Source organism: Pecten maximus, chromosome 3, assembly GCF_902652985.1.
Source record: "Pecten maximus chromosome 3, xPecMax1.1, whole genome shotgun sequence".
NCBI classification, from domain to species: Eukaryota; Metazoa; Mollusca; class Bivalvia; order Pectinida; family Pectinidae; genus Pecten; species Pecten maximus.
This window is the reverse complement of record NC_047017.1, coordinates 29,362,312-29,375,172: the sequence shown is the minus strand read 5'-3', so window position 1 is coordinate 29,375,172 and position 12,861 is coordinate 29,362,312. Positions and strand designations below refer to the sequence as shown.

Here is a 12,861-nt window from a genome sequence, read left to right as displayed (position 1 = left end):
CACCAAACCTCCCTCCCCTCTGACACCAAACTCCCCTCCCTTCTAAAAACCACACCTCCCTCAGACACCAAACTCCCCTCCCTTCTAAAAACCACACCTCCCTCAGACACCAAACCCTCATCCCCTCCTACACCAAACTCCTCTCCCTTCGGACACAAAACCATGCATTGACTGTATTGACACAGGGTGTTGATTGTATTTACAATGCACAGAACACTATATGTAGAACATGTTTCAATAGCTATGTAAATACCAGGTGATAAGACTATCTGTAAATAATCACTTTCATACCTTTTGACCTATATCTGGGTATCTGTGTGACCCTCGTCACCTCCAGGTAAAACATAAGCTCCTCTTTGTACCACAGGTACAAACTGTAGTACCAACACAAACCAGTTCCCCTCACAGCTTAGATTGGATAGATACATATCAAATTAATACATACCAGTATACGTGTATTTGTTGTATATATTTAGTTCTGAATATTGAATCAGACACGCAGTGTTATTCTAATACACCATATATGAAGTAGAAAAACTGATAATAACTTTCTCCTCACCAACAGTATTTCATAAGTGGATTTAAGAAACCAGGAATAGTCACATTATTTGGCAAAATTCTCCAGAGAGCCTGATCATGAAGAATTTACTACATTTTGTGACAACCTGTAGTGGGTGAAATATTCCTATATCCTGCATCTGTATCTTCCATACTTAAAATACAGGTACATGAATTCATCCCTTCCCTATATTCAACCCAGGTAACTTAAGGAAACCTGGAAATGTCCTGAAAACAGACATTGGATCCTGCTAATGCAATTTTCAAAGAGATCAGTCAAAAAGTGAGAGACGGTCTATGGACAAGATTGAAGAACTGAAATAAACATAGGACTGCTAACAGTTCTCCTTCAAAAATGGTCGAAATATCAATCAGAATGATTAAGTCCACCAAGATCCAAAGAAATCAGTTAAAAATGTCAGAGGGGATTGAGAGACAAATAGTTAAACAATTAAATGGAACCTGTATTAGAACATTGCATATAAGGTATATATATTTATCAAAATTCACATGGAATTATATATATAACACTGGACCGAGAAGAACCACTTAGCCACGCCCATGTCCGTCCCAGGTAACTGTCCAGCCCTGTGGACGTAATGGAGGGATAGGACAAGACTCACCTGAGGGGGGTACAGACGACAGAGGCACTTTACCCCCTCAAGTCGTCTGAAGACAGTAAATGCTGTGAAAGGCACTTTACCCCCTCAAGTCGCCTGAAGACAGTAAATGCTGTGAAAGGAGACGAAAAAACCCTGTAAACCAAATCAAACCAAGCCTATCAAAATTCACACTTAAAGTTACATGCTCCGACTTTTTCAGGTACATGTAATTGTAAATGAAAATAATGGGTAAAATCCTTTGCCTTGCAAAAAACTTCGCCATGTCTTAAAATAGGATAAATTGAAATGACTGACTGTAATTCCTTAGCAAACTTTTAGTAGGTCAATTGGTTTACAAGTGCCAAGTATTTGGCAATTACCAGGCTCTTGATCCTGGTCCTGTTTACAGCTGGAGTGACAAAGATTACCTGACCAGGACATGGTGGTTGTAATCTAGAGATCCTCATACACAGTGTACAGGTGTGTCAGTCTGTATCTAGACTAGTATTAAAGCCTCTCTGTGTGTCAGTCTGTATCTAGACTAGTATTAAAGCCTCTCTATGTTTTTATTATAAATATAAATTTTTACTAGTTAAACTTCAGAATCCCCTATGATCTTATCTTCATTCAATTTCTGTCAAATCTGCTCAGATGTATACATCAACAATTCATAAGTAAAATATGTCATAAACATCTAAAAATAGAACATGAACAAACCCTACTGCACATGCGAGTTACAATCCCGTATGATAAACAGAAAAGCATGGGTTTGTTTATCAAATGCTGAGAAGTTTCACTACCAACTTATGGTGGCTTTTCATGCTTAACCAATCTAATTTTTTGTCTCACAGACTCCATTGACTCTGTAAGTCATAGATAATGTTGTGATTTACTCAATCCTTTTCTTTACCTTTGTAGGAGCAACCAGTACGACTAATCGACTTTGGACTTCAGATGTGTGGCATTGATTGCCATGCCACCATTCTTCAAAACAAACCACTTGCATGCATGACATATTTTCTGCAGCTCATTTACATATAGAGGGTGCATCACTGCATTAGGGATTCCCCGTAATCATTGTGAAGATTCCAAGTAATAATTGCAATTATAAAGAACAGAGGAATTGATTCTCACATTCTTTCATTCAACATATTTTTGTAATCTTGTCATAATCTATATGTTACAGAACATAGCTAGAGGCTTTATATGAAAACCATATATCATTTGTATGTACTGCTAAAACCAGTGAAACAGATCATTTGTACGTACCACTAAAACCAGTGAAGCTGATCATTTGTATGTACTGCTAAAACCAGTGAGGCAGATCATTTGTATGTACTGCTTAAACCAGTGAGGCAGATCAGATCATTGGAAAACCAGTGGGGCAGATCATTTGTACGTAACACTAAAACCAGTGGGGCAGATCATTTGTACATACCGCAAAAACCAATGAGGCAGATCAATTGTATGTACCGCTAAAATCAGTGAGGCAGATCATTTGTACATACCGCAAAAACCAATGAGGCAGATCAATTGTATGTACCGCTAAAATCAGTGAGGCAGATCAATTCTATGTACTGCTAAAACCAGTGAGGCAGATCATTTCTATGTACTGCTAAAACCAGTGAGGCAGATCAATTCTATGTACTGCTAAAACCAGTGAGGCAGATCATTTGTATGTACCACTAAAACCAGTGAGGCAGATCATTTGTATGTACCACTAAAACCAGTGAGGCAGATCATTTGTATGTACCACTAAAACCAGTGAGGCAGATCATTTGTATGTACCACTAAAACCAGTGAGGCAGATCATTTGTATGTACCACTAAAACCAGTGAGGCAGATCATTTGTAGTTAGCACTAAAACCAATGGCAGATCCTTTGTACTTAGCACTAAAACCAGTGAGGCAGATCATTTGTATGTACCACTAAAACCAGTGAGGCAGATCATTTGTATGTACCACTAAAACTAGTGAGGCAGATCATTTGTATGTACCACTAAAACCAGTGAGGCAGATCATTGGCATGTACCGCTAAAACCAGTGAGGTAGAAAATTTGTACGTACTGCAAAAACCACTGATGCACATCATTTGTACATACCACTAAAACCAATGAGGCAGATCATTTGTATGTACCACTAAAACCAGTGATCATGAGGCAGATCATTTGTATGTACCACTAAAACCAGTGAGGCAGATCATTGGCATGTACCGCTAAAACCAGTGAGGTAGAAAATTTGTACGTACTGCCTAAAACCACTGATGCACATCATTTGTACATACCACTAAACCCAGCTGTGAGGCAGAACATTTATATGTACTGCTAAATCCACTGATGCATATATATATCATTTGTACATACCACTAAAACCAGTGAGGCAGATCGATCCTACCACTATATATAAAGACAGTGACAGGCATTTGTACATGTAACTCAAATTACTGATGCAAATTAATGCTTTGTACCACATGCACAGTCCACTTAATTAAAAAAAAAACCTGTTTAAATCCTAGATATTAATTATACTGTTGAAATACATATATGGCTGATGTTTCTTTTACAAAAAAAATCTGCACTCACATTTGGCTAATGAAAGAAAAAAAACAATTGCAGCAAACATCTTCTGTACACTTATATTACAGATCTAAATTTTTCAGTGTGCTATTTAAATACTGGAAAATCCTGAGAAGTTTGTAATTTAAGTCAATTTTCACTGTAATTATGATGCTTACAGCTCGTCAGCTACACAACCATCACCAGATATTGACTACAGGGTGAACAATGCATATAAGGTAATATAAGAAGGTAATTTAAAATTAAAATAAACTTTTAAGTGAAATTTATAGTTACCAAGGAACTTAAAAGACTTCTTTAAAGTATTGAACCCTTTGATCTTAAACTATTATAAACATATGAGAACAAAAATCCAAAAATTACAAGTCATATTTTTCTGCAAAATGTTATATCAAAGCTGTTTATAACAACTTAGTGTTTAATGTGCCTTAGAAAGTGTGAAATAGATCTGCTAACATCTAAATTACAATCTATTTCTGATTTCAAATTTACTGTACCTGCAGTGATCACTACTGGGTATGTGTACATGTCCTAGTCTAAAATATATGTTTATATTTTTCTGTATCAGTTAGTGTTTCTGCTTATATAGTGTCTTAGTCTAAATTATGATTTTTCTTTCTTTTTTCTTTCCTTCCTTTCTACCTTCCTTTATTTCTCCTTACAAATAAATATATTTATTTAAAACAACTTTAAATGAAAGTTAATTTGGTAGTTTACTGATGAAATATCTTTTTTATTAACAATGAACATTGTTTTACATTGTTGAAAAACTCTTGAAAAAAAAAGAAATTAGAAAAAATAAATAATTATGACATATTTCTTATTTTACTTTGGTGTCAGCAGGTTTTTATTCTGTTTTTTTTTCTGCCAATATTCGTCCCTATTTCCTATTAAAAATTACCTTATTTTTTCGGCAACACAAAAATTAACAATAGATGTTCAACATTTGAAAATCATTTCCAGATTCTTTACCCGGTTGTTGATTTCATGTTTAGGCTACATTGTTGTCAGAATCATCTTGGCACTTTTGTGTATTTATGCCCCATTTTCAAAAAAAAGATGATTAAGTTGAGGTGGTATGGCAGCAATGCATTAGGAAAGTATTGCCGAGAATCAAGATAGTTTCATTAGCTGAAGGTATTTGTTAAAATTGAATAAATCTAACAGATTATTCAAACATAATGAAAACAAGGTTATATCATATATATATCCACAAAACAAATCCAAACACTAATGCAGTCAGCCAGAATCGAGATGGGATCTGTAGAAGCGACAGTTTCTCACCACTTTTCAACAGTAATAGGTTTAATGAAGTTGAACAAAAAAAATAGATCGGAATGTTGCATGTATGCATAATAATGGTTGTACATGTTATGAATATAACATCAAGAGTTAATTTATATCTTTATATCCGAATCATATCTCAAATCTCAATGTACAAATGTTAATTAACATAACTAAAACATAGAGGGTATATTTGTTGATATTTATAGCTCCGTTTTCAAATGAAATTTTTAATGTAAGTACCAGTAATATCTGACTGATTTATCCGAAATATACAGTAGGTCTTGTGTTCATTTTTCACCAATATCAGCCAGGTGGAATTTCCCCCAAAATGGCCTGGAAAAACCGTGGTAATAGCTACATGTCTTTTTTTTATTAGTCTGATTTGAAACGTATTTTTGAGTTTACTGTACACATAGTGTATCTGCTAAATTTCTTACAGGGTAATCTAAATAACAATGGGTTTTTTTCTGGCTTAATTTTTACGGTAATTGACATCAACAAACGATCACTACTGACTAGAGTCTAGAAACTTCCTCTAAAACCATATCTACACTGTACCTGAACTGATTTAATATAGGAAATATTTCCTCCGTGCATACATACATATTGTTTACAATCATTGTCTACAGAATTGTATTATATACCCATGTTATACTCTATACCAGTACTGACAGGGTCTTTAATATCTTACTTTATATCTATTGTAGTGGTTTGAGACATCAGATATAGTTACCTATAACTCTGGGGTATATAACCCATTTCAAACATCAATATCAAATCATATCCATTAACTGATAACATTTAGAACAAAAAGTACATCTACAATTAATTTATTGGACAAGAATGATAGCTATATATACTCACATATGTATACAGATGAGTTCTTAGTCTTTACAAGAAGCATTTAAGTACGAAAAAGCATACTCCTGATTTCCTGATTTGGAAAGGTGGAGAGAGCATATCCCACACATGTTATTGTATATACAGGTTTTATACATTTACAATATAACATCTACTTTTTATAACAAAACATTGACCTTTAGGCTTTACTTCTTTCAAAAAGAAATGTTGGGATTTAAGTCTTGTTATAAAACACTTGTTACAATTTGTATTATGAAAAGATAGTTTGGTTTTGTCAGAAACAAAATTACTTGTAATCTTTATTGGACTTTAGCAACTTGAAGAATAATATGCATGACTGAATATTGATGAAGCTAAATATTGACCAGGCTATCAGTGTAAATCAGTGAACTATTCATCTAATCTTTATATCTTTTCATGTTTCCTGCTGTCTGATACCTGCATGGACAGCCATCATGAGCTGACCTGCTGAGGACAACTAGAGAAGCTGACTTCACCAACACAACTAACATCCTAACCTAGTCCATGTGGTCCGTTATCATGCTCTTTATCTTTATGTAACAGCATGACCTCAGCTGCCCTGTACCAGCTAACACCCCAGGTGGAGAGATTTACCCCCTCCCTACCATCCTCTTGTGTAAATGACAAGATGTAGTAGTAAGTACATAAGTATTAATTACCTGATGATTGACAGGTATATGACTGAAGCCAGTGTCCATCCACAACTGTTTACCTGTAATGACCCATCCTTACCCATCCTAATTACCCAGACAGCACAAAGGACAGGTGCATGCTGATGTATATACATATTGCAATGCAAGAGAAAAATCCCCCTCCATAATTCCACACCTACCTCTAACAGAGTAACAAAATTGCAGTTATAAATGCAATCTTGGCAAACTGAATTTTTTCGCAGCTTGTATGAATGCTCAATGGATCTTCAATTAGGTTCATGATAGTGAGTTCCTTGTAATCTATTACAATGACTTATAATCAAAATTAGTAACAATTGGATCACTTTATATAAAGACAATAGTTAGTTTTAATTTATTATATAAGTCAATTACATTACAACTATAAAGACATGTCACAATAAACAATATATGTCAAACATTACAACAGCTGTACACATTGTCATATGATCACTGCATTGTTGATAGACTTTTGACACACACAAATTGTGGATATGTACCACAGCACAAATGTTTGTACATCATTATGACAACACATATAAATACATTAGGTGTGTTAATAAACTATTGTTCCTCCCAGAGTGGATCCATCTGGGTATACTCCTGCCACAGGTATAATTCCAAACAGATGCTGAGGTATCTCCTGTCTACATTATTTAACAACTTATAGCTTCTCTAATCTCTGTCTACATTGTCTACTACACAGCCTGATAGTCCTGTAGATAGTGGGTCTGTAGATAGTCTATCAGTCACAACATAGGCATCTATAGAAGTATTTTAGAATTCTATATAATATGGTTTCATGATTAATAAATATTCATGAAATTATAATTTTTTCAGAAAACAATACCAGATTTTTTTTAATTAGGAAGACTTTAATAATGATTATTGCATTGACAGAAAACAGATCTTGAAACCAAGACTACGGTACCTAGAGTACATATTATGCTGCAGCTACATGTATATATTTGCAGATTTATGTACATGTATATATTTGCATATAAATGTACATGTATGTATCTTAATTTGTAATATTCGGCATAGCTTATGACACAGAATAGAATAAATGTTACATAGGCCCAACTTAAAATTCACACAACCTTGCTTGCTTCTGTCAACACCTGTCAACAGTAAGTAATTTGTTGACATCAAAAATTTCACAAGACATTTGTGATACAACTAATGCTTAAAGTGTATCACATTTTACCTTGGTTCGGTAGACCACCTATAGGGAAGACTTAGGATCGGACAGCCTAACATGATTGTATACTACAATTACAAAGTGAAGTGTACTATTATATTGCTTATAGACTTCCTTTTCACACCTCCAATATCACAACTGCAGTATTAAATATTTTGACCTGTCAACACCTGGGAGTTGGTGCTATATCTTATCAATCTTTTTTAAAAATATAAAATCAGTTCATCAAAATTTTAGTTTTAAAAAAGAAATGGACAAATTTAAGCAGTTCCAACGAGTTTTTAGTATTTGTCCAGAAACATAAAATGTGTTGCTGGTTGTTCATTTTAAATGGAAAATATTACTAAAAATAGATTTACAATCAGCAATTTTTAACAATGTTTATCAATTACTGAATTATAAGTTGAATTAGGCCTTTCGATTAAAAAAAACGTTCTAGCAATTTGATGGACATTTCAAATACATCAGGAACAGGCAAGGAGAATCTGTAATTTGTAATGTTGATCGAAGACCAATAGTTTCTGAGCTAAGACTGGATTAAAGGGATTGATGGATTATATTACCTACCAGTTTTTTAAGGTTTTTTTTATTTCCCAACAAATTATTCCTACCTTCAAGGATAGATTCCATCCAAATGTTTCACAGAGTTGTTACAACTTAAAAATCTACAAAATGCACTGAAAGTCTACTTGTGAGCTATAATTTAGTTATTAAAAAATCACTTTGGTCATATATATGCACTTATGGAATTTTCTTAACTTAGATTACATTAAAATAGAAGTTTTATTGAATTTCGGCTTGTTTTTTTCTCATATCTACAGTCGTTATATACGTAAAGTGTCTGATTTCTATTTCCCCCTAAAAGTTGCTGTGTTATTGTCGGATTGTTTACATTCAATGGCGCGAGAAACAAGGGTTAAAAGACGTACTCGTTAACACTTAAAATGAAGAACGCAGAGATTCAAACAAATATCACTTTTGGAAGATTTATCATACACACGTGTCACTTAATAAACAATGACATGTAAACAGTTAAAATGCATTTCAAGAATTGGGGATCGCTAAGCAGATGCTGGTCCACTTGACTCCAAATGCAGTCAGTGTCCGATCGTAGAGTCGCGGGATTGAGTCTGGTTTACACTTACTCGTTGGTTGATCGGCGTGATCCTGCTCCGTCTCTTCACAGAGGGTGATTTTATTACTTTTCGTGTTTTATCCATGGCACATTTTCACAGAAATAAAGACATCCCGACGAATGATAACCCCTCACACCTTCGTCGACTGTGTCTTCTCGTTTGAATCAGAAACCATGCTACGTCAACTAGACTCTTGTAAGCTTCGACACGATTGGTCGAATCGCTGTCATTGACAGATACTTCTTTCTCGTATTTTTAGCTATTTATCTCGCACCTGTTATTCAAACAAAGTGTCATGTGTGTTTTGCAATGTCAAATACACTCCAATTTACTTAATTCCTCGATATGATAACTTAAGATACGAAAGGATACACCGATAGCACACCTGTACAAGTTCCTTCCGCTAATCAGAAATGACCTTTCAAAATAGTTCAGGTCAAACTTTTGGGGTCAAGGGGCTACATGCAGGGTAACTAATTCGATTGAAAGACTAACGTTTTGACAGAGAGTGGCGAGATTCAACAGTTGAAAAGAGAATGTGAAATAAACATTAAAATAAATATATAAACTTTGATATGTTTAAAATAATATCATGTCAGGGTAAAATTAACGAACATAACGTGTTATATTGCTAGACTGATTACAGTTGTATCTCGATATAGAGAGATTACATATCTTACATGAACAAAATGTTACAATAACAAAAGGAATCATAGAAAACATGGAATATAAATAATCATATTGTCATATCAGCAACACTGCAGCTATAAATACAATAATACTCTCTCTCTCTCTCTCTCTCTCTCTCTCTCTCTCTCTCTCTCGTGTGTGCGCGCGCGCTAATGAATACATAAATGACAGCCACTTTCAAGAGTATTTACGTCCCTACTATATAGTAGTGAAAATAAAAGTTTTAAACTAAAAGTAATATTTTATTTTCACATTATAAACAGTACATAAGAGACAAAAATAAGGCAAAGGAAAACAAAAGAAAACAAATTCAATGCTTCAACTGGGTTTTGTGTTTACTTTAATCACAGATCATTTTTTATGTTATATGTCGCTGATTTTCATGCCAAGTAAACACATATTTACTTTTTTTCCACACCAGATAAAAAATTGTAGATAATGTTAAGCACGCCAAGATTATTGAAGCACTGCATGTGATCCGGATTTTGGACATTGTCACCTACTCGTTTGTATATCATGGTTTAAGTATACTCTCGACATTGCTAATCAACGCAACAAATTTTAACACGTCTATAGTTTCTTAAGTATATAAGATAATAAGCCAGAGACTCAAGTCTTATTACGGATTAGTTGTAAACTCTAGGCCGTCCTGTACACTGTACGCGTATAGGATTGTAAGAGTTATCCCCCTTGCATACAAAGACTACTGTTATGTTTGACCAGAAAATATATATTCAGACAGAAGTTTAGATTTAGGAAATGGTCTTTTCCCCTGTATTTCGGTCAATTTAAACAGTTTAAATTAACTAATGTTTTAACCACGATAAAAATACATTCTTTAAACAAAAATCTTTCCCTTTGGATCGATTGATTTCTTTTAATTACCGCCTTTATATCAATATTAAGCAGTATGCATACAGAATGAGATGCTTTCACAATTCATTACAAATAACCTCTTAAATCAATACAAATAAAGACAATAACAGAGTTCAAAATATATTGCTACTTCTAAGTTTGAAGTAGAATGGAGGATAAGGGAAAAGTTGGCTGATTTATCATTAGTGTATTTGGTATGAATTTGTCAAATATCACTAAATTATTACTATTACAACGATTGTTATTATTATCATTATTATACAACGCATGAAGCACGATTATTTGTACTAAGTAGGTTATTCACAACCCTTGTCAAGACCAAATATATTATTTCTAGTCTACTTCCCACCATTTTTTCTTCCATCCTCTTTTCCCAAGCCTCTTCTATTTTTTTCACACTCTCCTGCTGTCCAACGAATAGAATGCAATATGCATTATAAATAATGTATAATGAATGATAGATTATAAATATGATTTTATAAGTCATTACTTGTAATATACATTATAGATCATAGATCATAAGTCAGTGGAGACCGGTAGGGCCACCTGGAAGGGTAGAATCAGTTGCCAGTACCAGAGGTACGATTGGACGGAAAGGAACAATCACGGAAGGACGTTCATATCAAGGAAACTAGATCTGGATCAGTACACGGGCCCTAAGGTGTTCCGTATTAGGTCTACGAGAGAGTCCGAAGATCCTGACACATCTCGGGAAGATGCTTAATATTATATGGAGGATAGGACAGATTCCACCTTGTTGGCAGAAGGCTGATGGCTACTTCGTACCAAAGGACAACTAAGAGGACATAAAGCAGTTCCGTACCATCTGTCTGCTGAATATAGAAGAGAGATATTCCTCTCAGTTCTGGCAAGAAGGTTGACAAAATACATGACAAAAAACCAGTATGTTGAGAGACCAGTGCAGAAAAGAGAAATACACGGAGGCGTAGCACATACCAGCATCGTAACCAAACTCATCCGGAAAGCCAAGGACAATAAGAAGAATCTCACAGTAGATCTCCCAGAATATGTTGTCCTAGCAACAACAGTAAATTCTTCAAAAACAGACTAGATCATCATTGGGAAAAGCAGGAACTTTTATATAACTATAAGTGTGAAATTATATAGGAATTGGAACTGTTATCACAATTTATTGATTTTGTTTATTGTAATAATCATATTTTGGAGGCCGGTATAGAGGATCAAAAGGTCCTTCACTGGTAATAAAATTTATCTTATCTTATCCTAGTAGTATGGCCATTGCAAATGCATATGGAACCATCCCACATATGATCATACAAACAGATTTGACACATTACCATACACCACATCTTCGCTAGCCAAGGCTTCTGATTACGTTTCACGAACGTGGAGTGAAACGTAATCAGAAGCCTTGGCTAGCGAAGATGCATATACCAGATCACTCCAGAAGACTGATCAAAAGCTACTTCAGCGGGATACATCTTCGCTTTACAACCTAGACTTGTTTAACATCTTGACAGGAATTGTAGAACGGTATTGCGGCGGGATGTAACATCTAAGTTATCCCCTTCGTAATAATTTACTTACAGGGGAGGAGATACCATCCATCCCTGGAAACTCCACCAAATGCCTGTAGAAGTGGTTTAAATTGACGAATCACAAGGAGATAAGACCAACATTAATAGAACAATAGATCAGAGAATGAATGAGAAATGTAGACGAGACAGGTCTCCCAGGGAAACACAAAGCTTGGGTATACAAGCATGGTCTCCTTCCACACTTATTCAGGCCCTTGATGTTTTATGAGATGACTTCAAATGTGGAGGAAATGGAGCGCATTATCAACAGACAACTCCGAAAGTGGTTGGGAATTTCCCTAACCTTGGCTGCAGTAGGCCTATACAACAGGATAGCTAAATTCCAACTTCCACTCTCGCCACTAGTTGATGAATTCAAGACAGGGAAGACAAGGTTAATCGTGACCTTGAAAGAGTCAAAGGATGACAAGGTGTGACTAGCCGGCGTGGAAGTACGAACTGGCAGGAAGTGGTCAGCATTAAGAGCTGTTGATGAGGCTGATAGTAGGATACGACAAAGATATCGCCGGAACAACTGCAGTGGGGAGGCAAGGCTTACCACCTTCTTGAAAAAAGCAGAAAGTGAGAAAGGAAAAAAGCAGACCAAAGCAGTTGAACTTGGAGTCCAGGGAGCTTGGACAAGGTGGAATACAGAGCCGCGTGTACTGTTCTGGTCGGAAATCTGGAAGTACCCTCAATTCCAACTGTAGTTCCTCCTTCGATCTGTGTATGACGTGTTACCAACACCAGCAAATATCCTTAATTGGGACCTTGCAGAAACACCAGGCTGTCCCCAAGTAGACAGATAGGGACCCTACAACATA

At 35.2% G+C, this 12,861-nt stretch overlaps 1 protein-coding gene across 4 annotated transcripts in view; it reads right to left on the bottom strand.

Moving 5' to 3' along the window:
• Nucleotides 1-9,299, bottom strand: part of LOC117323848 (mitogen-activated protein kinase-binding protein 1-like) — a 99,274-nt gene extending 89,975 nt beyond the window's left edge. For 3 of the 4 annotated variants that reach the window (XM_033879331.1, XM_033879335.1, XM_033879334.1), the window contains exon 1: nucleotides 8,922-9,299. In XM_033879331.1, coding sequence (XP_033735222.1) covers nucleotides 8,922-8,996 — 75 coding nt within the window. In that variant the 5' untranslated portion in view covers nucleotides 8,997-9,299. The remainder of the gene's footprint in view (nucleotides 1-8,921) is intronic. The other variant, XM_033879336.1, reaches the window with a different exon arrangement.
• Between the last annotated feature and the right edge of the window lie 3,562 nt (nucleotides 9,300-12,861).